Source organism: Alternaria arborescens, assembly GCF_004154835.1.
Source record: "Alternaria arborescens strain FERA 675 chromosome Unknown contig_7, whole genome shotgun sequence".
NCBI lineage: Eukaryota > Fungi > Ascomycota > Dothideomycetes > Pleosporales > Pleosporaceae > Alternaria > Alternaria arborescens.
The window spans coordinates 1,022,220-1,048,183 of record NW_021167862.1 but is presented as its reverse complement, the minus strand read 5'-3'; the positions used below and the strand labels follow the sequence as shown (position 1 = coordinate 1,048,183).

At 51.3% G+C, this 25,964-nt stretch overlaps 11 protein-coding genes across 11 annotated transcripts; 6 read left to right on the top strand and 5 right to left on the bottom strand.

Moving 5' to 3' along the window:
• Window positions 1-329: 329 nt before the first annotated feature.
• On the top strand, window positions 330-1,751 carry AA0111_g4118 (hypothetical protein; the record flags this gene model as incomplete). The annotated part of the gene is made up of 1 exon (XM_028650082.1): window positions 330-1,751. The coding sequence occupies one exon, from the start codon at window positions 330-332 to the stop codon at window positions 1,749-1,751; it is 1,422 nt and encodes a 473-aa protein (XP_028508698.1).
• Window positions 1,752-3,491: 1,740 nt separating this feature from the next.
• AA0111_g4117 (hypothetical protein) lies at window positions 3,492-4,267 on the bottom strand (the record flags this gene model as incomplete). The annotated part of the gene is made up of 2 exons (XM_028650081.1): window positions 3,492-4,095; window positions 4,143-4,267. The coding sequence occupies 2 exons, from the start codon at window positions 4,265-4,267 to the stop codon at window positions 3,492-3,494; spliced, it is 729 nt and encodes a 242-aa protein (XP_028508624.1).
• Window positions 4,268-4,645: 378 nt separating this feature from the next.
• Window positions 4,646-5,518, bottom strand: AA0111_g4116 (hypothetical protein; the record flags this gene model as incomplete). Its single annotated transcript, XM_028650080.1, has 1 exon — window positions 4,646-5,518. One exon carries the CDS (start codon window positions 5,516-5,518, stop codon window positions 4,646-4,648), a length of 873 nt encoding a protein of 290 aa, XP_028508623.1.
• Window positions 5,519-6,854: 1,336 nt separating this feature from the next.
• Window positions 6,855-9,518, top strand: AA0111_g4115 (Dynamin-related protein; the record flags this gene model as incomplete). Its single annotated transcript, XM_028650079.1, has 4 exons — window positions 6,855-6,953; window positions 7,051-7,443; window positions 7,494-9,149; window positions 9,201-9,518. The coding sequence occupies 4 exons, from the start codon at window positions 6,855-6,857 to the stop codon at window positions 9,516-9,518; spliced, it is 2,466 nt and encodes an 821-aa protein (XP_028508622.1).
• A 786-nt stretch (window positions 9,519-10,304) lies between these two features.
• AA0111_g4114 (hypothetical protein) lies at window positions 10,305-10,767 on the bottom strand (the record flags this gene model as incomplete). Its single annotated transcript, XM_028650078.1, has 3 exons — window positions 10,305-10,369; window positions 10,455-10,638; window positions 10,744-10,767. 3 exons carry the CDS (start codon window positions 10,765-10,767, stop codon window positions 10,305-10,307), a joined length of 273 nt encoding a protein of 90 aa, XP_028508621.1.
• Window positions 10,768-11,186: 419 nt separating this feature from the next.
• AA0111_g4113 (Cytoplasmic dynein 1 intermediate chain 2) lies at window positions 11,187-13,429 on the top strand (the record flags this gene model as incomplete). The annotated part of the gene is made up of 3 exons (XM_028650077.1): window positions 11,187-11,324; window positions 11,373-12,230; window positions 12,281-13,429. 3 exons carry the CDS (start codon window positions 11,187-11,189, stop codon window positions 13,427-13,429), a joined length of 2,145 nt encoding a protein of 714 aa, XP_028508286.1.
• Window positions 13,430-14,383: 954 nt separating this feature from the next.
• AA0111_g4112 (hypothetical protein) lies at window positions 14,384-15,526 on the top strand (the record flags this gene model as incomplete). Its single annotated transcript, XM_028650076.1, has 1 exon — window positions 14,384-15,526. The coding sequence occupies one exon, from the start codon at window positions 14,384-14,386 to the stop codon at window positions 15,524-15,526; it is 1,143 nt and encodes a 380-aa protein (XP_028508620.1).
• Window positions 15,527-16,522: 996 nt separating this feature from the next.
• On the bottom strand, window positions 16,523-16,696 carry AA0111_g4111 (hypothetical protein; the record flags this gene model as incomplete). Its single annotated transcript, XM_028650075.1, has 1 exon — window positions 16,523-16,696. The coding sequence occupies one exon, from the start codon at window positions 16,694-16,696 to the stop codon at window positions 16,523-16,525; it is 174 nt and encodes a 57-aa protein (XP_028508619.1).
• Window positions 16,697-18,946: 2,250 nt separating this feature from the next.
• Window positions 18,947-20,275, top strand: AA0111_g4110 (hypothetical protein; the record flags this gene model as incomplete). Its single annotated transcript, XM_028650074.1, has 1 exon — window positions 18,947-20,275. The coding sequence occupies one exon, from the start codon at window positions 18,947-18,949 to the stop codon at window positions 20,273-20,275; it is 1,329 nt and encodes a 442-aa protein (XP_028508618.1).
• Window positions 20,276-20,946: 671 nt separating this feature from the next.
• Window positions 20,947-21,468, top strand: AA0111_g4109 (hypothetical protein; the record flags this gene model as incomplete). Its single annotated transcript, XM_028650072.1, has 1 exon — window positions 20,947-21,468. The coding sequence occupies one exon, from the start codon at window positions 20,947-20,949 to the stop codon at window positions 21,466-21,468; it is 522 nt and encodes a 173-aa protein (XP_028508434.1).
• A 2,113-nt stretch (window positions 21,469-23,581) lies between these two features.
• On the bottom strand, window positions 23,582-24,319 carry AA0111_g4108 (hypothetical protein; the record flags this gene model as incomplete). The annotated part of the gene is made up of 2 exons (XM_028650071.1): window positions 23,582-24,063; window positions 24,118-24,319. 2 exons carry the CDS (start codon window positions 24,317-24,319, stop codon window positions 23,582-23,584), a joined length of 684 nt encoding a protein of 227 aa, XP_028508435.1.
• Window positions 24,320-25,964: the final 1,645 nt, after the last annotated feature.

The window sequence follows — 25,964 nt, the reverse complement described above, 5'->3', positions numbered from 1 at the left end:
CTAAATCTATGATTTCCACTGTTGAGGCCATGGCTCACCTATGACAACCACGAGATTATGATAATCCTAACAGCTATCCATGGCACATTCTCTCTCGGTGGGCCGAGTATGCACATGACTACAGTTGAAATGGTTCCTGCTAGGGTATATAATGGTATAGTGTTCTTCACTTGTTGACTTTCTACACAAATCATTACGACGATATTGAATGCTCAAGACGAACGCACACAACTACAAACGCGTGCATACACACTGAGATTTTTTTTCACGACAAGTTGGCCTTCCTCATTAAGACCGAGTCATTTTGGAGCTCTCCTGGAACGTTCCACATGTCTTCCTCCAACGACCCACTCACTACGAGTTACCTCGTCTTTGTCGTAGCCTTTGTGTGTTGGATGTGCAGCTCTTTCTCGATGAGGGTCGAAGGCGTAGCCTTGGAAAGAAGGTCTTACGCAGCTGAAATCGAAAATTCCAGAAGATCTCTCGATCTGGCCAAAGCTGAGCATTCCTCGGTCATAGATGACCTTAGGAAAACTATCGAAAAGGACATCTCCAATACCGTCATGGTTCTTCAGTTCACCAAGAAGAGTCTTAAGGATGCCCAAGCCGCCCTCGAACAGTCACAGAGGATAGCTGCCACTCACTTCGAGTTCCGCGAAGCACTCGCCAAAGAACTAGCCCGAACCCGAACGCAGCGCAACTGGGCAGCAGCCGGCGTTGACCGCTCTCTGGATGCATTAAATGAGGCGGAACGCAAAGCCTCCTCCCAGGAACTCGTCGCATACGAAATGCAGTGTCAAATCAGGTTCAAGGCCAACGAGCTGCGCGACATGACGCTTTCGTTAGAAATGGCCAAGAAAGAGCTAGCGATTGCCAATGAGTTTAGCCAGAAGGCGCAAGACGAGATTGACGAGCAGAATCTGAGAATCGAAGAACAAGAAAAGTTGGTGGAGAAGAAAGAGCAAATAATCCTAGGTTTGTCAAACCAAATAAGGGACCACAAGATAGGATGCAGACGCATGCATTCTACGATCGAACGGCCGAACTTGAGTGTGGATTCGGCTCTTACAAAACTCGAAAACATGAATAGAAACCTAACTGAAGAAGCCGAGGATTGGTGCACAATAAGCCAAAACTGGTCGACAAACAATGCCAATGAGATTCATGCCATGGGATCCGAAATCGAGGGGGTAAGAGGGGAACTCGCAGAGTTTAATGCTGAGAATAAGCGTCTCACACGAGATCTCAAGGCCATGGCCAAGCATGCTGAAATTTTCTACAAAGAGCGAGAATTCATGAACCAGCAGATTGAGCAGCTTGTATGGGACGTCAATGCTCTTAAGATCGCCAAGAAGGAGAACGGTTCTGCGGAAGATATGGACGTAAGCGCTACAAAAGACGAAGAGGAAGATGAAGAGGAATACCCCTCTTGGTTCCCCAACGAAGACGACGGTAATGATGACACGTCACACAAGCTCAACGAAGATAGCGAAAAAGAGCTGGAATGGTTTGTCCACGCGCCGACAGTCATCACAGCGACCAAGTATATTGACGAATGGTATACGAAAGACGCCAATCTAATCAGAAATGAGGGCAGGAACCAAGACTTAGACCAGTGGATTGAAGATGTAGGCACTCTGGTAAATAGTGAAGATGGGTTATATTACAAGGATCTGTACGAATCCTTGTATAGCGAGGATGAAACTCTTACCATTATTACATTTGAGGAAGAGGACAAGGACATGGCTTAGGTGTCAGGCTGAGATTGTACCAACTCGCCCACGAGGTAGCCCAAACAGTAGCCCAAACGGTAGCAATCTTGTGGTTTCTGGCAGGTCGAAAGGTCATAGTTTGTTCTTCAGTTCTGGCGAGAATCTGTTCACCTACAGCCTATGAATTTTTGGAGCACATAATCTCTCCATTCCTATAGACGCTAAAATCACACGATCAAGGTGTACTTGAATTGAGATATTCGTACTTCAAGTAGTGGGAATTGCCTTTGGACTATCTTTGCTGCTTTCGCCGATGATATAGCTAACCCTCGGTACTGGAAATCAACGCGCGCTAAGGAGTATGATGTAATGAAAGTCGTGACATAGGAGAACGACAAGTCAATTCACGAGTGATGTGCTAGTCCCATTTTCATGCACCTAGTAAGTGCTTGCGTACACCTCTTGAAAATCACGTCAACTTTAGTAACATAACTCGATTATTCTGAGACCGAGATATACCCTAATTGTCTATGATACAGGTAAGTTAGGGTGAGGGTTAGTAGGTGCACCCTTACAGGCCCATGCTGCTTCACTGCTTTTTCAACACAGGATACGAGTTGTCTATGGTGGTGTTGTGGCACTACACAATGATATCATGGTTGTACTGCAAAAACCCAACTCAGATCTCAACGTTGTCCAACATGATTTGACGAGTGCGTGTGCACAGCAGGCTCGGAGTCTCAAGAGCTGACCGGTAAGAGGATGGTCTGCATCCTTTGATATCCTCATTCGTCCAAGTTATACTCGTCATGGCCCATTATAGGGCAGTTTATTGCTAAAATTGATAGGAGGGTGTTTAATCTATAGCTCGTGGTTGCCGTGCGTAGTCGACTGGCAAACACTATTACACTTGCTCAGTAAGTTGTGCATGAAGTTCGCGCGACAGATACTTATCATTTAGCAATGTAATGCATACTTACCATCACGATGTGAAAGAAGACCATCCCGGCAACTCCATCACAACTCGTTGATTTGCACGGAGAGGAGACTCTGCTGAAGGCGAAGTGATCGCTGCGGACATGCGAAAGACGGGAATCAGATCGCAAGTCATCCACAAAGTCGTTGAATTCATTTTATCAAGGTCGAGGTGGCTTCTTTATATGTGACAAGAGGTACGTAGAGGTGACCTTGAGTGATCCCCGTCTCGAACGCGTAGGCTTATGTTGGCACTGCTGATATTGGCTGGGTGGGTGGTTGACGCAGATGTCCTTGGTTCATCGCATCAGCGGTCCGGATAATAGGCGATGCGGTCGATGGATTTGGTTGTCTTGACCGGAACCATGAACGACGCACAACATGATGTATGCGCGGCACAGTATCACAGCATTGGCTGTGGTCGCGGGTTGTTTGTGGATGAGGTTGAAGACGCGGGGTGCGTGCAATTAGCCTGGCCCGGTGGAGCAAGAGTTGTCACCCCACAAGCTCTGTGGTCCGTAGGGCTGCTTGGCGACGCACTGTGCCGGCAATATCGATACGCTATTGCTCTACCTATCAAGACGTTGTGAGTCCTGAGTCATCACGATAACGCATGGCATGCTAATGGTGTTGAGAGAGCCTATTACGTGCATCCGATACGGAAATCTTGGTATCAACACAATATGTACGCTACCAACAAAACGCCTTCTCCGCTTGCAAAGAAATTTCGAAGGAAAAGAATAGTCACATTCGATGCATGTGCCCTCGGCATTCCATGCATCCTGTAAGCAGAGCAACAAACATCTACTGCTTATCATTCTGCGAGTAGATGAAGTTCGCAGCGACAGGCACCAAACCATTGTGCTCAGCCCACTCTCGCACGCCACCACCCTTTTTTCCAGTACCCCAGTGTTGACGATCCTCCGGCTTACTCAAATGCAGCGAATCTGTTGTTCCATTCTTTGGCGCAAAGATTAGGAACACGTAGCGATGCTTGCCCGTCTTTGGTGGTGGGCCTGGAGGTTTGTACTCCATCACGTCCTCTGGGCCGCCATCAGTCGACTCAGTTTGTTCAGTGAGGCCAAACTCTGGTAAAGGTAGGATAGAGAACGTATTCTGCGCAGTGGTGACGTTGGAAGCAATCCAGTGGCACATCTCGCTCCATTTTGGATTGTCGCGAGATGGCGCGTCGGGGTCTGTAAGTGTGACGACATAGCTCATGTCGGAGGTATTGTGTATCCCGTCCGGACTTGTGTCATCGTGGAGGACGATGCTGGGTTGTTCTTGAAGATCTTCTGAGTCAACGGTGTTGCCGAGTTTAGCCTTGGCATCCGACCATAGGACGGAGAGTGTGAGGCTAGGTAGGAAATCGTCAATGACTGTAGGAATTATCTCTGCATGTTGAAGTCTGTGTTCTATTAGTAGAGGGAATATAAACTCAATGGGTATACTTACTTAGTCCGAACAGCCTGGACGTTCTTGGGGCCATTGAGTAGTAATGGCTTTTGCTCGGTTGGTAGCGCAGCTGTTCCACATAGCTGCAGCAGGCAGGTCAAGCCTATCGAAAGCTGAGAAAACATCGTGTCGGCGAACCGTTTGTTTATGAACAAAAGCTCTTTTTCTATCTGGATTGTCGCTTCAAAGTAAGGTACCGTCGCGATTGGGTGACTAGTGCAGAGGCGTATCGAAGAGACCGCTATTGCGTGAGGTAGGTCCTTAAGTGGAAGATCTCCACCCCAGTGTCGTGCGTCATTCGTACCTCAACTGGTGCAGATCCACTAACGGTCTGGGAAGCTACGACGTAATTGCGCAACACAACCTTGCAGTACCGCAACTCGTACAGATGTCATGTAAATGTATTTCTGCTATACTGTAGCTCTACGGGTATTTGGATAGCACGCTCAAGAACAAAAAAAAAGTCCAGAAAACCGCCATTGTAAAACGAAGAGGCGATTGAATCAGCAACCCTCAAAATGTTCACAAAGTTGCGCGTCACAGAAAGCGCTGCTGGTGATGACAAAGCCCATATTTTGCGAAATCTGGTACTCAGCGAGTTCCTGAGCTCCTCGGCCCGTCATTGTGCCTGTGCAGTCGCTGATCAGGACACAGTCCCATCCGTAGGAGTAGGCATCAGACACGGTACCAAACACGCATTGGTCGGTGTTGACGCCAGCGAAAAGTAGGGTTTGCTTTCCAGAAGCACGGAGGTACTCGTGAAGAGGCTCCTTCTCGGACCAGAGTCCACTCATTCGCGTCTTGTCGAAATACAAATCGCCAGGCTGAGCGACTGCTTTGAAAGGGTCGTAGAGTTCGGCGTTCCAAGTCCGCTTGAACAAGCACCTTCCCTGATTATCGGGTAGCTGGGCGCCGAGCCCGACATGCCATCCCAGACTCTTACTGAAGCCTCGCTGAATAGCAGGTGCCATCTTCTTCAAGTCGTGGTCAGTGATTCCCCAGTTGAGCCAGGCGATCTGAATTCCTTCCTTGCGGCATCTCTCGATGACTTTCAATGTCGGTTCAATAGCGGCAATCCCTGCGGCGTGATCTCGATAGAGTGGGTGAACAAAGTAGTTTTGCATGTCGACCACAATCAAGACCGAGTTACCAGGGTCAATCATGAAGCCGGTGTGGTTGCGGCCTTCTTCATCGCACTCGAAGACCATTTTCTGCTGCGAACCCCGAGATAGGTCGAATTTCTTGGTTGCTGGTAAGTAAAGCCATTGTTCTTCTCCTCCAAACGGGATAGGTGCAGTGCATGTAATAGTCCCCACTGTGACGTCTTTGTGTTGCTCTTCGGTGGTGGTGGTGAGAACAAGGGACTCCGAGGCCATGGAGCCGTCGGAGATGACCAGGGCGAAGTAGGTGAGAGTTGTGAGCGGCAGGATACCCAGGACAGATTCGGGTAGAAGATCAGTGCAGAGGTGGTGAGGATAACTGAGTAGATTGGAGCAAACGACAAAGAAGGTACGTTACCTTTGTAGTCGATGCACGAACGCTGTTGCTTCACTTGTTTGCGGTGAGCCTGATAACAGACCTTATCATTGTGATAGGCTTCCTTCGGAAGGAAGCTTGGTCATAATAAGACAATGATTCACTCAAGGCAAGGTAAACCTATCAGCTTATGCGGAGATGTGCTTCCGTAGGGACTTGGAGGCTACTTCAGCCTTTCCAAATTGCGGTAGAGTACGTCGAAGCGACCTGACGATCACAATGGATTCCCCAGGATGCGGAGATACGAGCTGGAGATCTTCTTTGATAATTTGGTGTTGTCGCGTGTGGCCGCGTCTTACAGAGCGATAAGGCTGGTGTACTTGATAGATAGCCGTCGCCTTACTACAAGGGAATCCCCGAGGGTCCGACAATACCCGAGCGCGATCCAGTGTACACCGTGTACGCCAGCGTGTCCATGGTACTTTCTGAGCTACCAGAGGCAATGCGATAATACGTGGCCAAACTAGGAGAGCAGAGTCCACATATTCTCGAAGAATTCTACGGGATTCGTGCGCCAACTCAGATGGCTAGTCGTATGTTCTGTATTGTCAAAGGCCGACCCGGGTCGCGCACCACCAGGTACTGCTGACGCTGCTCAGGTGGTAGGGAAAGTCGTCTTGTTACTCATTTGATCGTGTGCACCCTCTACATACGGTTTGCTGCAGGCTCATGTGTACCGCGTCCGGCCTTGGAGCCGAGCCGCATGCAAGGCGTGTGGTGGCGTTCGCAGGACTCGCGACCAAGATGGTCGGGTTCAGCAGCCTCGTGTTTGCTTTGACAAAACGCGTGTGCTTGGCGACGTAGCTGAGGGTGTCTTCTCCTTTATGCGAAAGGAATGAACAATATGGACTAAGATTAAGGAGACATGTGAATGTTGAATGTGGGGTGCATTGCCATGCTGGCCGTCACGTGCACCATCATCAAACCTTGGAACTTTCAAGCGAAGTGACGACGGAGCTGCAGCAAAGGCACTCTCATCACGAGCCTCTGGACCCGACGAAGCCGCCATCAGCCACAGTCACTTCGCCGATCCTGCATCTGCACAGTGTAACACCTCTGCTACGCCGTAGGACGACATTTGGCCCATACAGCATTCCGCCGTGTTGTTTGGCTGCTCAACACCAACCCGGACCCTTTGAGTAAGGAGCAAAGAAACCACACATACACACCAGCGCGATGGCGTCGCTGGGTGAGGAGCTCCTCAACATTGTCAACAGGCTGCAGGATCTGGTCTTCAACACAATTGGAAATGATTCCCTAGATTTACCCCAGATTGTATGTGCGCCCCAGCCAGAGAAGAGAATGCGGTGAGCGCAGAGCAGATTTTACAAAGCTCTGTCGAGGCTGATGCGAATCCTGCTAACTCGATCAGGTCGTTGTGGGATCACAATCTTCCGGAAAGTCATCAGTGCTCGAGAACATCGTCGGCAAGGACTTCCTTCCCCGTGGCAGTGGTATCGTCACACGCCGGCCGCTCATCCTCCAACTCATCAACCTCCCGAGCGAACGCGACGAAGACGACGATGACGAAGTCCACGTACCCCACACACCCGCAAGTGTAGCTGGCCAGCAAGAATGGGGAGAGTTTCTCCACATTCCCGGCCAGAGGTTCTACGACTTCGCCGATGTCAAGCGCGAGATCGAGAACGAAACCTCGAGGATAGCAGGAAACAACAAGGGCATCAACAGGCAACCGATCAACCTGAAGATCTACTCCCCGCACGTCCTCAGCTTGACGCTCGTTGATCTGCCCGGTTTAACAAAGGTTGGTCACGGCAACTTTTTCTGCCAGGAACACGGAGCTAACACTCGCAGGTGCCCATTGGCGACCAGCCCTCCGACATCGAGAAGCAGACACGGAATCTCATCACCGAGTACATTGCAAAGCCAAACAGTGTCATCCTCGCTGTCTCCCCCGCCAACGTCGATCTCGTAAACTCCGAGGCTCTGAAGCTGGCCCGCCATGTCGACCCCATGGGCAAGAGGACTATCGGTGTCCTTACAAAGCTGGATCTCATGGATCACGGTACCAACGCCATGGATATTCTCTCTGGTCGTGTATACCCCCTCAAGCTCGGTTTCATTGGTATCGTCAATCGGTCACAACAAGACATCCAAGGCAACAAGTCCCTCTCTGACGCCCTGCAAGCCGAGCGGGACTTTTTCCGACACCACCCTGCGTACCGGAACATGGCAAATCGATGTGGTACCCAGCTGCTCGCTAAGAGCCTCAACCAGACCCTGATGGCCCACATTCGTGACAGGTTACCAGACATCAAGGCACGCCTCAACACACTTATGGGTCAGACACAACAAGAGCTTGCAAGCTATGGCGATGTAGCCTTTACTGGTAAGGAACATCGAGGCTCGCTCATCTTGCAACTCATGACGCGCTTTGCCTCGTCTTTCATCTCGTCTATCGATGGTACTTCTACCGAAATCTCCACCAAGGAGCTGTGTGGTGGTGCCCGCATCTACTACATCTTCAACTCCGTCTTTGGTAACTCGCTTGAACAAGTGGACCCCACCCAAAACCTCTCTGTACTCGACATTCGGACGGCCATCCGCAACTCGACTGGTCCAAGGCCTAGTCTGTTCGTGCCTGAGCTTGCTTTCGACCTCCTTGTGAAGCCTCAGATTAAGCTTTTGGAGATACCCAGTCAACGCTGTGTGGAGCTTGTATACGAGGAACTCATCAAGATCTGCCACACCTGCGGCTCTACTGAATTGACAAGATACCCCAGGCTGCAAGGCAAGCTCATTGAAGTTGTCTCGGACCTTCTGCGAGAGCAGCTTGGCCCTTGCTCGGGTTACGTCGCCTCTCTCATTGACATTCAAAGGGCATACATCAACACAAACCACCCCAACTTCCTTGGAGCTGCTGCGGCCATGTCATCCGTTATCAATGACAAGGAGCAGCGGGAAAAGAAGATCGCGATGGAGGCTGAGAAGAAGAGGCGAGAACAGAGGAGAATAAAAGAGCTCCAGAATGGTCAGAACGGGGAAGGATCTGAGGAGGGTGAAGGAGGTGAGGGAGCCACCTTGAAGGCTCTTCCTCTTCGGAAACACCAGTCACAAACTAGCCGCAGCATGTCGCCTGCTGTCGGACGGATGATGAATGGCTCTCAGAGCACTACAGCAGCGCTCAACAACCGCAACCGGTCACCACCAGGTACCGCACGCGACAGCTTCCTGAACTACTTCTTCAGCAAAGACAGCAATAACGCATACGCCAACCCACAACAGGCAGCACAAGCAGCGCTCGATAACCGGCCAGGCAGCCGACACGTGAGCCAAAATAGCGAGCCAAGCTTCGCGCAGAGCATCCGAAGAGGAGACAACAAGCAGCCTGCCCATGTGTTGGCAATGATGCCACCAGACACGGACGACTATGATGCGCCATTGAGCGCCGCCATGAGCGGTCCTCCCCGAAGTCCAAGCGTGGGACCAGAAAACTTTGAAGGCGGCTTCGTAAGTTTCTTGAATCAATGCTACGCAGACCAAATGCTAACGTTTTGACAGCCATCAAACCCCGAGCAAGCCCCTGCCCTTACGGAACGCGAAGCCCTCGAGACTGAGCTCATCCGCCGACTCATCTCGTCATACTTCAACATTGTCCGGGAGACAGTCGCTGATCAGGTGCCCAAGGCCATTATGCATCTTCTCGTCAACCACTCAAAAGACGTTGTACAGAACAGGCTCGTCTCAACGCTGTACAAGGAGGATCTGTTCCAGGAGCTCCTGTACGAAGACGACACCATCAAGGCCGAGCGCGAGAAGTGCGAGAAGCTGCTCAAGACATACAAGGAGGCAGCCAAGATTGTCGGCGAGGTTTTGTAAGAGATAGGTGTTTGGATAATGAAACGAATCATCACGGGTTCCTTGTAGGTTTTGAAAATGTGCGATTATACAGCCTTTGCCCCGCATCCGATTAGTATTACCGGGTCGTGTTGACAGTCGGGCTGGGGGCAAAGGTTGATAAAGCGTATGGAGGCGGCTACCTCATGTTAATATTGTCCTTGGCCGCTTCTCAGCGCTTTTCATTTCTACTCTTCTGTTGCCCTTCTTGATTTCCAAGGGTTGCAGGGCGTTTTTCGAGGCTCCGCTTTTCATCGTTTCTGCGCGTTCTGATGGTCTGTGTAGCATAGTGCCTGCCCATGGCGGGTCGGGGGTGGAGATGATACATGTATAGAATATATGATTGGCAACAAATCTTGTCTTCTTGGATAAGCACAGCTCCTTGATCGAAATTGTGACAATGGACCAATTGCAAACTGTGGCGATGCTGGCGATTCCCTTGTTAGTGTTTCGTTGAGTACTGGGTAGTCTGGCATGAGTGGGGCAGGGTGACTGTTCAGTTAGTTCCTTGGAGTCGAGCATGCTGACCTGTACATTGACGTGTCGAGCGGACAACAGATGAAGAGATCGAACTAAAGCATGTAGATTGAAAACGTGACCAACTCGACGTCTATGTTGTACAAAAGGTACATAGTACAAGAGATTGCTATCTCGTAGATGTCGTACCACTATTGACTGCTCTCCCCCACCAAGCCGCCTCTCGGCTCGATGGGAAACGGCCGCATTATGCCCATGCTAATGTAGGAAACAGGATCACTCTCAACGCGCTTATTTGTCGGTTATGCCGAGGAGCGTGTTGAGGTCGGCGTTGGGGTCTTTCGGGTCCGCCTTGGCTATTGGTTTGTCAGTATGTGTTGAACTGGTACAAGCGCATGTTCAGGTTGGGAATTTTTGACATGTGTCGTCGGTCTGACGTACCTCCCGATGACTTTGGCTGTTCTGAGGGGTGGTCTCGTGCCCATTGCTGCTTGGCTTGCCTGATCAGCGCCTCCTTGTGTTCCCAGTCCTTTTGTGCGGCCTTTGCCCTATCGGCAGCGGATAACGAGAGCTGGTGGTAGGCACCGTAGAAGACACCGAATCCGAGTGCGGACCATCGGAGGACCTGTAGATACCACCATTAGCCTGGCTGTTCCATCTCTAGAGCTAGTAGAAGTCCCACAAGGCCGTGTTAGAGACCTTGGCAACCGCTTCGAGGGGCATAGCGTACGTTGACACCGACGGAAGTGGACATGGTGAGGGTCGTGCGAGGACTTGCGATAGTCGTTATCGAGCTCGTCTGTGTCCAATGGCAGGTAGTCCGGGCGAGCGATGGAAATTACACCGCTGGATGGGATCCGGAGAGTCGTGACGAGGGCGTCGTGGGGGGGATGCGGGCTGTTGGGCGTTGAGCTGTGAAAGTTGAGGTTGGCTGGCGCAAGATTTGGACGGGATCGCTGGCTGCGAGCTAGTGCCCTCGTCCCTGAACCACAGCTTGGCGCGACGTTGAGCAACACCCGACGCGCCTACCTTTGTTCCTACTGCCCTTGCCCTGCTCTGGGCATAGTCGAGACAGGGAGGCTTCATTTGTCTAGCCACGGATTCCAGCTCACGCCCTCTACCACACAACAAGACACATACTCCAACAACCATCCCGTCCTCCACATCTCCGCCATGGAGTCCACAATGCAGCAACGGCGTGATGAGATTCTCGCAAAGAAGGCCAAGTTGGCCGAGTTGAAGCGCCAGCGCGAACTGAGAAAGGCCGAGTCCGCTAGCAGGCAGTCAATGACCGGTAGCCCGCTAGGAGAAGTAGGTTGCCTACTCAAGTGTCTCACCAGTGACTGACGGCCATACCAGGTCCTTTCACCAACTCCAAGACGCAGCGAAGACCTCGACCGCAGGACCGACGTCACCAACCTCATCAACAGCATCCTCGGCGAAAGTAGACCTGGCTCTACACAGCCTGGCTCACCAGCAGGCGCAGGACGAGCAACTCGCCCAACATCGGTAGTCAGCGCAGGACAACTGAGCAGCGACAATGAAGGCTCGTCTGGCTTCCAAGCGCCTGCCGGCATGGTGGACCGAGAAATGCAGACGCTGTCCCTTGGCCCGCTAGCCACAGTCTACGAGACTGACGGCGTTGTCACCAACGAGGTCAAGAAGGAGAAGGAGATTATCACATATAGCAAGGGTGTACAAGCAAGCATAGAGTGGAGCCCGTCAAAAGACCGCGGGGTTGGAGGAAGTGACACAGAGCGCGATGAGAGCCCGACACGGTCACCAAAGAGCAAGCGACTAAGCCGGAGACAGAAAGAGAGGGATGAAAAGATTAGAGCGCAACTGCGGAAAGAAATCGAAGAGGAGCTCAAGGCCGTCCAGCAAGCGCCTGACGATGGTGCACCGCAGCCAGGCTCAGACGAGAACTTCCCGTTCAAGACCCTCACGAACGAAGAATTGACGGCTGTAGAGAACTCAGAAGACTTCATTGGCTTTGTGGAGCGCAGTACGAAAGTGTTGGAACGAGCGCTCGACCAACAACTTGGCTACGACATCTTGGCAGACTATGCAACTGGCGGCGTAGATGTCGACGACGACGATGAGGGTTATGGCTCCAGTGGAGGCAAGAAGGGCCGACGGATCAAGGAGATTGCACAATTCTGGGATGAACGGTGGAGCAAGAAGAGGATGATCTCGGATCTGGGCTTCTCAACAAAGGTATGAACTGAGGCAACGTCTCACAGTTATAACACTGACAAACTCTGCAGTTTCCAGAACTCGTCCTTGCGTCGTATACAAAGAACCCGTCCGCTCCGCACGACCCAGACGGGCTCGTACAAGTTTGGAATATGCACATGCACGACAGACCCGAGTACATCTTCCACGCTCAATCTGATATTCTTACCGCCAAGTTCTCGCCGTTCCACCCTAATCTTATCATCGGAGGCGCGTACTCAGGGCAAGTGCTGCTTTGGGACACTCGCGCCAAGTCTGCGCCAGTGCAGAAGACACCACTAACTGGTTCTGGTCACACACACCCGGTCTATTCATTAGACATTGTCGGAACGCAGAACGCGAACAACATCATCTCATGTTCGACGGACGGTGTTGTATGCGGATGGACTGTGGATATGCTGTCACAGCCTCAAGAGTTCCTGGAATTGACATCGCCACCACCAGCGAAGACAGATGATATGGCGGTAACCAGTATTGCCTTCCCTCCATCGGATCCGACCTATTTCCTTGCAGGCACAGAAGAGGGTACCATCTACCCATGTCATCGCTACGACCGCGCTGGCGCGAAGGCAGGCGTAGATGGTCGCGTGAAATACGCTGGCCATGCCGCACCTGTCATGAGCCTCGACTTCCATCCCGCTAAGGGTCAGATCGATCTAGGCGACCTTGTCCTCTCATCCAGTGTTGATTGGAGTGTCAAACTCTGGAAAGTGCGTCCGCCGGCTGCCACAGGCGCAACCAACCCTACACTTCCTGGTGCTACACAACAAGTCACCCCTGTTCTTGATATTGCCCGCGAAGATCTCGTCTACGACGTCCGATGGTCGCCGGTGAAGCCTTCAGTCTTTGCGCTCGTTGATGGAGCAGGAAGCCTCGAAGTTTGGGATATCAACGTCGATGTCGAGGTACCTGTTCAATCTGTAAAGCCTAGTGACGGCAAGCGTGGTGCGTTTACAAACATGCCGACTGGTCTTGGCTACATGAACCGTAGTCTCAACAAGTTGGCATGGGAGAGGAACGAGGGACGCAGGGTTGCAGTGGGTGGCATGGATGGCGTCGTCACTGTGTTTGAAGTGGGCGATGACCTTGGAGGTGTGCAAACACGTAGTGAGGAGTGGAGTGGCGTTAAGAGGTTGGTAAACCGGTTGGAAGGCCACGGAGATGGTGTCAACGGGAAGTGAGGTCCTATCAAATGTCTCGAAACTCGCTCCCAAGGCCTAGACAACGGTTGTGGCAGTGCTTCAATACCCATTTCTTTCAGCGGAGCATTGTTCTGGAGTCGGCAGTTTACTTTCTACCATACCCCACGTATCACAAGTTTGATTGCTGCACAGAGCGTGCAGAACGCTTCAGCTCGTGTAATACCATTGCGCACATCAATTGTCCTAGCATGTCGCGTTTTTGTCTCTGAAACGGTGATCTTGACCCAAGCTATCGTCTCCACGTTGCGATGTCATCAGGGCGGCCCGTTAGCGCACAAGGCTAAAATCTGGATCAGGGAACACTTCTAGCCCCCACCAGTTAAACCTCACAGAACCCCTGGCTTGCACCGCCACAGCAAGCCGCACCTCCACACCTACATCATCGAATTCAACAGGTTTCCTATCGCGAGACGGGTGCTCGGAACAGAACATTACATGGATGGATCGGTCGTCCCCGCTTCTGCCGCTACAGCATTAGCGAATAGAAGGTCCTGTTACCGCCACTTCATAAGCCTGATAGAATTAGGCTCTGGCTAGTATGTTAAAGCGTTGATGGTGCTGTCTCTTCAAGCGGGTCCGTTCTTCCGTCAACAACCTTCTCAATGAGGCGATGATGCTTGGTGTCTTGCTCAAACTTGTGCCGGCGTTGCGATGGCCCATTATTTCCACTGGCCAGGGTGGGAACCATGAGCAGATGTAATTATATCATTCCTGTTGCGATTAAGTTGTGGGTTTGGAGGACATACTGACGTCGGCCAATCTAGTGCGATAACTTCCTGCATTTCGGCGGTTAAGGGCTACTTTCCTTGCAATACCACGCCCGTCCCAGACTATACATGCCTTTGCGAACAGTACCTATGGCGCGTCTCATGCTTTGACAACCATGCATTCAATCCGGTATCCCATCCAGATCGGCCAATCGCTGAAAATTACATGAACGACTATTGTCTCGCAGCCGGTAGCATTGGCGCGGAGAAAGTACAACGAAACCATCAGCGTCAACGGAGACAGATCGGCGATCTCTTATCCAGTATTGTTGGCGATGTTTCTTCAGTGTTGTCCAGCAACGGCGTTGCGGTCCCTACGGCTATCATAGAGAGTGTAGCGGGTAGTGTGGTGAATGCTTTACCCACACCAGCAAATCCGACGAGCATTGCTGCTGAGATTACCGCGACGAGCGCAACAGAGGATGCAAGCAGCACAGCCAGCAGTACTGCACAAACGTCGACAGGAGCATCATCAACCAGAAACGAGGCCTCAAGCACCGCATCACAGGGATCAACTTCATCGAGCTCTGCCGCAGCGACATCATCACCATCTTCAAATTCAAGCTCTGGACCATCAACAGGTCTCATAGCTGGTGTAGTGGTAGGAGGAGTCGCAGCTCTAGCCTTGATTGGCATTTTTATCCTCCTTCTCCTCCGTCACAGAAAGAGGAAATCCAGAACGGCAGCCATGAACGACAAGGAGGCCAGTGCAGCAGCGTCTTCGTCGTCCGATCATTCCCCACCAACACAGGGTGCATATGCCCGTGTCCCACAACAGAATGCATACCCTACCACAACCACACTCCCTACGCAACCCGATTTGTCCTCGACACAGCCGACGACAATGATGTCTCCAGTTTCACCTATAACACCAGGAGGCCAAGCACCATGGGCGTCAACATCAACTTTCGGAGGCGCAACAGCAACGGGAGCCGGAGCTGGAGCTGCAACGGCAGCCGCAGGGCATGCACTACACAGCTCCACCCCAGCGCCTAGATACTCCGACGAAAAGCCACCACAGCGCCACCAATACATCGATTCGAAGATACCGGAAAGTAATGAGATGCCTACAAACGCAAATGTCTGGGAAATAGATGGTAGGGAAATGCCGCCACCTAGCGAACTCGATGCAGGAAAGAGAGACGGGTTGAACTTGGGGAACATAGGAAGTAATGCACAGGCACAAGGGCAGACTCAGCAACAAGAACATGCTGCGTACAGGCCGCCGAGCGTAGGGAATGAACAGTCGAATTGGAGTGGACAGAATGGCGAGTTTTCGGGTAACAAACCGGTTGGTCAAGCCATTTGAGTATGCTGTACTATATAAGAAATGAAGTCATGAAACCTTGTATATACTTGAAGTCAGACTTGTACTACGTCAATGGCTTTAACAAACCTTACCGAACAGACCATACTCCTACCACTTGTGAAACACCAGGCGACGGGCAGTGTTGACGGGCGGGAGGGGTATGCCGACGCTGCATAACCGATACCGATACCTATGGTCTGAAGCGGGTCATTGCGTTCGTGAGGTAATGGAGGGAGATACGCTAGTTACTGAGGGTCCACAGATAGCGCCATGTGGGGTATCCGGGGAGTGCTCGAAATACTTCAATCGCGATATGAGTGTACCTAAACAATTAATTCTAAAGGTCTTGTCTTTCGTAAAACCTTCCGCGGAAGGAGGGAGATGTCGCTACTTATATGTCTCTTATAAGATATTATTGTGTAGCACCTTGGTTTGTGGAGTGGATCTCACTGTCGGTGCCGGCGAAGCGTGGTGCACAGGGTATTATCAACTATGCAAATTCTGTAGCTCGAGAGCTTGTGAACGTATATGTGTTCTAGGAGAAAGCACACTCGATGTTTGTTACTCCCGTTGATCCCTGAGCCCATTTGCACGACGGGAAAGAAGCATGGAGTTCGTTTGTCATTACCAACCGGGGTAGGAACAAGAGAAGTGAAAAGTGAGGGTAGTTCTGAGCGCTTCGTGGACGAACACTGGAGAACATAACGTGAGGGTAGAAATGAACCCATTGGTCTGTCTATGGTCTAGTAGAACGGAAGACGATATGCCTGCGTCTCCTGCTAATCAGCTTATCCATCTGGCTGTGGTGAACTTCATGGCGTTTACAGATCACAAAGATATTGTGCACAGTTCCATCTCTCCTTCTATGAAGCTCCTTCCCAATCAAGTAGTTTGTAGAAAGAGTATGGCTGAATGTTCTACCCCTACTCTCCTGTCTACCTGTTTATGCATTCTTGAGTCGTGGCCTGTAATGACTCTCACCCTCTTTCCAAAATCTCAAACTGGAAAATCATCGAAGGGACTAGGGAACTCCATATCAAAGCCATAGTCGTGGAAAGCCCAGTCCATCTGAGAGTAGGATGCGTCGAAGCTTGGCCATATCTCACTGAGCTGCCTTTGTAAAGCTTCATCGCTATACAAATCTCCTACTTGGTCTGTAATGGCACTCATGTTGGCGGATGTGGGTGACTTGGAGACTGTGGTGGTACCAGATGTTGGTCGATGTGCAACTTGTAAGCCCCTCAATGTCCCATCACTTATTAGTCTGTGAAGTCGCTTTGCAAGCTTAGCTACACCCCTCACGCTGGTCCATCGTTGGCTGAGACCATCTAGCGCATCGCAACATCTTTGGAGGTCTTCTCGTGCTGCAATCATATCTCTTGCGCCATCATGTAATGCACGGTAGATGACCGTAGTAGACATGGACATCGCGTAAGGTACTAGTGGAAGCGGAGGGAGGCCTTCACACCCTTCGCGAGAGACTATTGCAAGTACTCGATCCGCTGACTTGAGACGGCGGGTGTATTGTACAGTGCCTGGTCCATTGTAGCGACAAGATAACATGGCGGCAACATGATACCATGTCTCCAAGTATGCTATTCCCTTAAGCGAGTTGAAGGATTGAGTTTGGGGAACGTCTTACCTTGATGTGACATGTGGAACTCATCGAAACTACTTCCCCCCATAACTTCTGGGAGTGTCGGAAATTCCCAGCAACCATCAACCATCGTCGTGGAGCTGGCCTTGTATGCTTTTGTTGCGATAGTCATTAGGTCTCCGAGCCTTAGGGCCACAGTCATGATTTGAGAGCGATAGCTATCCTTGCTGGGCAATATCCGTTCCACGCCAATATCTGCATCATCAATAAAGAATGGCGCGGCTGCCATGATTGGTTTACCCAAACGATCAAAGTTTCGAAGTGACCACCACAGATACTTGCACTCGGTATCATCAGGATTGCCAGGTATTTTTAGATGTATACACATGGACCACGCTTCGCAGATGGCCTGGGAAAGATAATTTGAGGCGCGGTCAACGCCGGCTAGTCCATCGTTGTGTAAGTGCATCAGTGCCAGAATCTGAATCTTGATAATGCGGTCGGGTTCAAGATCTGCTTTGATAGCAGCATCTAGTCCAGCCAGTAGTTTTGACGCAAAACTCAAAGGTTCGAGCAGGGGACCGGACTCAGTCAGGCGCAAGAAAGGAGCAGCGTGCTCTGTTTTGCATACCACGAGACATATTGCCCTCACCAAATATATAGATGCGTTTCCGTTGCTGTGATGGCGGAATACAGCAGGGCCATCCGCAATAGGCACGAGATCGTCTAATGTCGAATTATACAGAGACAAGAGAGCATCTGTAGTTGTTTTGGGCAGTGCGGTGAATGCTCCTTCTTCTTGGAGATACTTTCGATATGATTCAGATAAGTGTGGCGGCGCGGCGCGAATTTTGTGTTGCTTGTACCATGCCAGTCTGCGCCGTGGTTCGCATGCGACAGATGGACTAGGCACTATAGCTTGTGGAGTAGGCCGCGATGCTACCAGATGAGGTGTCTGTGCTAAAGTGTTTATCCCTGGTTCGGCATCCTCTGACAGAGCTGTCAGAACGGATTCAGGGTTATACTCGCTCACGCGACCGGGGCTTGGGGTAGATTCGCTGGTATCGGTTCCTTGATAGGGCCTTTGAACTCGTTTTTCGGCTCTGTGAGTTTGTTCCTTCCTCCTAATCCCGCGATCCTCAAGGTGGTAGCACCGTTTCTTGCGTGCACGACAAGTTGGGCATGCTGCAGTCGTCCGTTTCTTCGGAACCTTTTCGCCCGACTGCCATACGATCTCCATGTTCGAGCAGCATCCCCGGTTTGAAGCTACTTCAAAGCATGCAAGACGCGGGCGCAACCCGCATTAGGCAAGATGTGAAGAAGGTGAGCTGTCGTCGTACCCGTCCCAAAAGGAGAAACTACCATCTACCCCGCACTAGAAGACGACCCACCATCTCTACGCGCGACACATGTAGGAGCATTGTTGGCCGTGTCTTGGTTGATGCGCCTCCTCCCGACCCTGATTTGGATGTCTCCGCCTCTCCACTCTCGCTATTGGAGTGAAGTGCGGGGATAATGACCACTAATCTCCTTCTGGGTCGGCAGGCTTAATCTCGTACACTCTCGCAGTTCCGCTACTCCACCTGAACACCCACAATGAGAGACACGATCGTTAACACGAGTAGTTGTTTTGCCACGACGACCTTTGATTTGATGCTTCACTGGTTCCGGTACATGGGTGTGGTCTTCTCTTCATCAATGTAGACACACAGTAAGATGTAGTATAAAAGCAGTTCCATGGTCCGTTTCATCAACATCAGTCAACCACTCCAATTTCTTGTACCTTTTACCATCAAGTTACGTGCCTAGTTTTCAAAGGAAAAATGGCTTCGTCCCAAGTCAAGCGCTATGTCATTGTAGGCATGGGCGTCAGATCCGCATTTTACTACCAAAGCATCATCCAAGATTTTAAATCGGTCGCTGCAGTAGTGGGCATATGCGACACGAACCAGACGCGTATGAAAGCTGCCAACGATCGAATGGTCGAGCTGGGCGGCGAGCGTGTCTCAATGTATAAGGCAGAAGACTTCGACAAGATGGTCAAGGAGCAAAAGGCTGACGTCGTCATCGTTACCACCATCGACAAATTCCATCATGTATACTGCATCCGTGCCATGGAGCTGGGCTGCGACGCAATTACTGAGAAGCCAATGACCATCGATGAAGAGAAGCTCCAAGCTATGATCGATGCCGAGAAGAGGACGGGAAAGCAAGTTCGTGTCCTCTTCAATTATCGATATGCGCCTCATCACACCAAGATGCGCGAACTTATCGACTCAGGCGTCATCGGCGAGGTTTCGACCGTGCATATGGACTGGATCCTGGACTGCGCACATGGATCCGATTTCATGCGCCGATGGCATCGGAACAAGGACACCAGTGGTGGCATTCAGATGCACAAGTCGATCCACCACTTTGATTTGGTACATTACTGGCTGAATACCGAACCGGAGAATGTCTACTGCGTTGGCAGTCTGCGATTCTACGGTAAAGAGAATGCGGAACGACGTGGAGAGAAGAACCTCGGCGAGCGGTATCTCAACAACGAGGCTGCCAAAGACGACCCGTTTGCCATTCACATCGATCAAAATGCCCAACTAAAGAAGCTTTATTTGGAGGCTGAGCACGAGGATGGCTACATTCGTGACCGTAACTGCTTCGCTGAAGGTATCACCATTGAAGACAATCTCTCTATGGTAATCAAGTACAAGAACAAAGCTGTCATGACGTACAATACGTATGCTTACGCTCCATGGGAGGGTTATCGTTGCGTTTTCAACGGCAGCAAGGGCCGCATTGAGATCAATGTCGTCGAGGGCGGATACTCAGCTGGTGGCGAGACCATCACCAACGAAGGGCTTGGTGAACTTGAAGCCAACTACATACAAGGTGGTGTGGAGAAGACAAATATCGTCGTCTATCCGTTGTGGGGAAAACCGTACGTGGTGGATGTCGTCAAAGGCGAAGGCGGCCATGGCGGGGGAGACCCTCTGCTACTAAAGGATGTCATCGTAGGAAGCGAGGGCGAGGACAGCTTTAAGAGAGCTGCGTATATTCGTGATGGCGGAAATGCTGTTCTTGTCGGCGTTGGTGCAAATAAGTCCATGGAATCTGGCTTGCCTATACAAGTACAGGATTTGGTTAAATGGTAGCTTCCAGTCTTTCATATCGGTTCACATGAATGGAGATTGAGTTTCTAGTCAGTGAGCTGTTGGTGGTCCACTCACATGCATCGTCAAAGGATCCTAGGACAAGTAGTATCTCATTCACTGATGGCCGCCACAGCACGCCATCAGCCTCGCACCAACATGATCGTTCTTATAATAGTCATTGGTGCATACAGAATATTGCGCATCCTTTCGGCTTTGCAAACCTCGGGGTCCGGCAGTCACTTCGCGTGCGGCAGCATTGCGGAGACCCGAAACGAAACAACACTAAGTAACTCTATCCAATCACATGTCGTCCACGGAGCTTCTCAGCCAATCACAGAACGAGAGGCAAGTCGTTTCACCACGTCAACGCGATACGCATCGCTGTTTGCGCTGGAACTGTACGTCAGACGTGTGAGCACTACATGCTCAATAAGGCAATTTTGTGGGTTGATAGTGATGATCCGGAGAATTGATGCGGGCCCAGGGTCTTCGACATCCAAGTAAAAAGAAGCCATTGCCAAAAGCTTGAAACTTCGTCATTCATTGTTCGACATCTTCGAAGAGTGCAACAGAAAGATCAAGTATTGTGCCGGAGTCATAATTATCGCAAGAGATAAGCACTACGAAACCGAAGTCCTACGAAACAGACGTACTCAACAGCACCATCCAATATGCGCAAGTCCTCCCTCCGAAAAACAACTCTCCTTTCCCTCCTCGGTGTTTCCTCCGCACAAACGTCATCTTGGGGCGAGCCATTCACTGTAGAACCCACAGCAACAACTTCAACAGACAACCTGCTTCCCTCTGCCTCCCCAACACCAACATGGGGTGACGCCTTTAGTGTTGACAACAGCGCTGTGATTACCCCATCAAGCTCGCTCCCAACATCAGATGCCGCAGCGCCGAGTCTGGCAGTCGATACGTCATCATCGATAACTTCCAACGTAGTAACATCTGATGTTACAGTAATTAGTGGAATACAGAGTGTTGTCGCATCGAGGAGTGCTAGCTTTGATACAAACGCTAGTACGCAGAGTGTGACAGGGACGAGCAGTGCGGGAAGTACACAGAGCGCGACGAGTAGTGGGACAGCGGCTGTGGAGGCTACTGGCGCTGCGGTGCCGGTGAGAGGGTTCAAGAAGATGGGTCTAGCAGGCGCGATTGCTGGGGCTGCGGGGGTGATGTTTGTGTAGAGGGATGAGAGCGAAAAGAGGACATAGGGAGGTGACAATCGATCAGACAACTAGGGTATCTGGGAAGGATAGTAGTACTGATGATCTGGTTGTGGCTTTTCACTTGGAACAATGAAGCGGCATCGACTTGTGTTCGGAGTTGAGAAGAGCCATGGGAATGAAATTGAGTATCCTTGGTGTTTGGCAAAATTGAGTATATGTTGAAGAGCAGCATCTTCCAGAGGTTGACTGGAATGTGATTCTCAGACGCTATATCGTTGCATCAAGAGTGTCCACTACAAGTTGACCAAGCATAAGCATGAATGACTGACAGGATTGATCCTACCATATCGCTTGTAATATTAGGTAGCGTGCTGTTGAATCAGTTTGTATATAGATCTAGATATGATGCAGTGCATGGAAAGTGCAGAGGCAATACATAGCGTATTGATGAGGAGCACAAAGCATTCGACTCGACTTGGCAACCATCACCATGGTTGTTACAGCGACGACCATACGACCTTAGTAAATCTGGGTAAACATGTTATGTAAATGCAAATGTTAACAACGATGATTATGTCAAGAGCCCGGTCATAATACCGAAGTACCAGCGAGTACAATAAAGCCGGCTAGCGGAAGCGAAGAGAGTGACTAGGCGGACAAGAGGCATACTGCATGATGGCGCCCAACGTTGGGCTACGGACTCTGCGGGTGGCGGCGGGCTGAACAAGAGAGATTCGATGCTAGGACGATTCTGCAAAAGTGCGAAGACTCACTGCGCACTGCTTGAGGCTTGGGTTCAGCTGCGCTCCATAGCCCTCAGCTCGCCACCGTTTTACCACCCTTCCACATCCTTGTTTGGTCTTCCTTTCTCAGTGCCACCTAAAAATACTCTTCGACGCGGTGTGAGCCGTATGCGCCTTGAAGGTGCGCAATATATTGTATGGTGCATCCATTGTTCTCTAAGCTCCAAGAGAAACCGGACATATCAGCCTCTGCTTGAGCGCCACTGAACGGCGCTAATGCGAGGAAGTAATGGCAAGACGCTTGTTGGTTAGGGAAGGCTGTTGACCGCGTGATGTGAAGTATTTGACGCGCAACACACGAGCAGGCAGTGTTACCTGTCTATGCTCCTTTGGGTTGGTATGTTGGTGGCGTGTCTGGTACACCGGTGTAGACTTGCGCAACATTTCTACCTAGTCGTGATAGAACTCGGTGTATGCCGGTTGGCTAGTCTAGTGGTGGCGATGCGAGTATCGCCGGTGAGAAGCTCTGAGGCTGTGTGTTCACGGGGCCGCCGTGAGTGCTGTAGTGCTGCAACCTTTAGAAAGGCAGGATACGGCGAACATAGCAGCTGAGGAGGTGTAGTTACGGTGTGGCAACGAGCAGCGGGTTCTTGCAGCTTGCTTATGCGTCTGTGGAGAGGTGGGAACTGATCCCGCTGTGGGGTCGCTGCAGGGCAGTCAACCACGGTTTCCAGCGCGCAACGAGCGAGCAAGCAGATGCGTTCCTCAACTCCGCGTTTCAAGTTCCTCAGGTGGGTGGAGATCCAAGCGTCATACTGCGCACAAGCCAAAGGGCGATGAACCCAATGCTGCAGACAATCAGGTTGCTGCGAAGGACGTGCGGATCATGGCGCGCATGCGACGCACAACGAGAGCTTCGTACCATGGTACTGACAGGCATGACGGATGTGGTACCACGCGGATTTTTGGTCGTGACGTCAGTGCTAGAAGAAGGATCATCTTACGGGTAGGATGTGGATAAGAAGCATTCAGAAAAAAGAAAAGAAAAAAGCAACGTAGCATAAGCCTTGTTTCATAGTAAGTGTGCCTCAGATGGAAGCGAGGGGATTCGAAGAAGCAAAAGTACATCCGACACATCATGAGATAGAAAGCATATAGCAATCACACTGGTCAGTGGGAGAACAAATCAGGCAAATGCTTCCATATTATCATTTTCTGCTACGTCCATACAAGCTCTTTGCATAGCGTTCCCGTCCGACACATCAGATCACGGACGCCAATGCTCGCGTGACTAGATTGACACTAGATGATAGAGGGGGTTCCCACAGATTCCAATGCTAATATATCGTAAAGGGACAATTAAACTATGAAGTCGTGAAGTGAAACGCTTAAGCGAAGTAGGCGAAAGCAGCGGCGGCACCGAACATGGCAGCGATGGGGCTGCCGATGAGGTTGGCACCAGAGTCGGTAACCTCAGGGAGGCTGGCGCTGCCAGTGGCAGAGCCGGAGGCGGAGCGAGAGAGGGTAGCAGTGGAGACAGTGGAGTTGACACCAGCAGAGGGGCTGATGGAAGCGGAAGCAGATGCGGTGGTCGCGGCGCTGGTGATCATGCTTGACTTGGCGCTCTCAATGGCACTGCTGATGGCAGCAGAGGCGGATGAGGCAGCAGATGAGGCAGCGGACGAAGCAGAGGCAGCAGCAGAGGAGATAGCAGAGGAGACAGGGCTGTCGTCCTCGTCAGAGCCACCAGTGAGAGGGAACTGAGCGGAGTAGTTGATGGTGGTTCCCTGCTGGATCTGGAGAGCGTAGTCGGCCTCGTTGGGGAGGGACTTCTCGGGGGTCCACTCGAACTTTCCACCGGTTGCGGTAGCTACGGTTCAGTTAGCATTGTGGACATCAGATTCTAATAGGATCTGAGACATACTGGTGAGAGTGCCGACAGTGTCAAGGTCGGTGGACTTTCCCTGGCGGAGGATGAAGGTAGTTGGGGTGTCGTCCGCAGGAGAGTAGGTGATGGTGTAGGTCTGGCCAGCAACAACGCCCTCAGCAGGGAATTGGTTGATCTCAAGGGCAGCGACGGCGGCAGCGAAGGCCGCGGCGGAAAGGATGGTCTCGAAGAAGCGCATGTTGACGGTAGTTGGATTGATTAGAGTATTAGAACTGCAGTAGCTGTATGGGTATATGTAGTTGGATAGAGAACGAATGACTGTGTACAGCGATAGTGCGACGTGAGAGTGAAGAACAAAAGACGGCGGAGGGCGACACGGTATAATAAAGAATACGCTGACACCTAACGGTGACTTGGACCGGATCGAGACGCCAAAGCGACGGCAGAGGATGCAAAATTGCCGACCGAATGTGGTATAGTTAGCTCTGAAGCTAATGAAGTAAATGCTCATGCGCCCAATCGGCCGTTCGCCCAGTGAGACGCTTGGCCAGGAGCCCCCTTTTCCTCCTCACCCACAGCCCTCGAGACGCATCTCGCCTAGGAACAGAGCGAGCGTCTAGCCTTGGGGCCACTCACCGACGAAAGCATCCCGGCGCATGAGGAGCACACCAACGGCCGCCGTGCCACGATGCTAGCTGCTTGGAGCTTAGAGAAGAAGCCACCCAATAATCCGGGGAAATTCAGGGGCCTCGCTGCCATCCTGCTGTCGCCTGACCTGCAGGAACACGATAAGGCGAGTTCGAGTACAAAAAGATAGGGACGGACTGTTGTTCAAAGTCGTCAACGTTGGATACGATGTTGTGGGCGCGCGAGGCACAATCGCCATCGCTGGTGTACCTGCATTGGCGCCAACGGCCCCCCCTCCCCCCTGTCACCTCGGCCGCCCCAGCACATACCATCTGACTTTCCCTGCCTGGCAAGTCAGCTCCACCACCACCTTGTGCGAACGCCGGTTTCGCACATGACCTTAACCGCCGGAGGGCGACGTCATCTCCAGCCAGGGCGACTCCAACCAGCGCTCTGATCGCCCCCCTATCGATATGCGCCGACGTGACTGCGATCTGCGACCGTCCCTGGACAACTTTGCCAGCTTCGGGGCCAGACTATGTGGTCGGTGCGACACCGGTGATGAGCTTACGGTTTTTAGCACGGAGCCGATATGCCTCTAGACGGCCCGACATTTGCGCCCCACTGAAAGGAGATTGGATTATGAACTGGCTCGACTTGACGAAGATGTTCGGCAGTAGAGACGCGGTAGAATTGAGTGAAGCGGTCAACGTTCAAGAGAGGGATATCGCAGCTCGCTATTGCATATGTGCGCTGGGTACAGCTGGACGCTACCGAGAAACAGAATACGCTATGTCTGCGTACATTACGCGCGCTTTGCTTATAGTAAGCTAAAGCATGTCATCCTTACAGGTCTGTGGCGAAGCCAAATGTATGCCCAGCATCGGCAATGTGAAACCAAGAAAGACAAGAAGCTCAATGAAACCTAGAGAAAAAGAGAAATAAGTGGATGTAGTCATACATGTACGAAGAGAGGGAGTATCCTGGAATGTTTGCATGTTTCTGGATGTAAACATCTTGCATCGTCGATTTCACTGTGCTGCAGGCTCAAAATCTTTATGCTGAAATCCATCGCCCATATGCAAGATGTTCGAGAACATGCCGCTAATAGTGTGAAACTCAACAGCGTTACTAGCAACGAAGAAGCTCGTTTATATGAGCTGTACCCCGACTATATCGCATACAAAAGGTATATCCTATATTCAGCATTAACAAAGTAGCAAGCACAGGATGTTGAATTCTTTGAGGTAGACTAT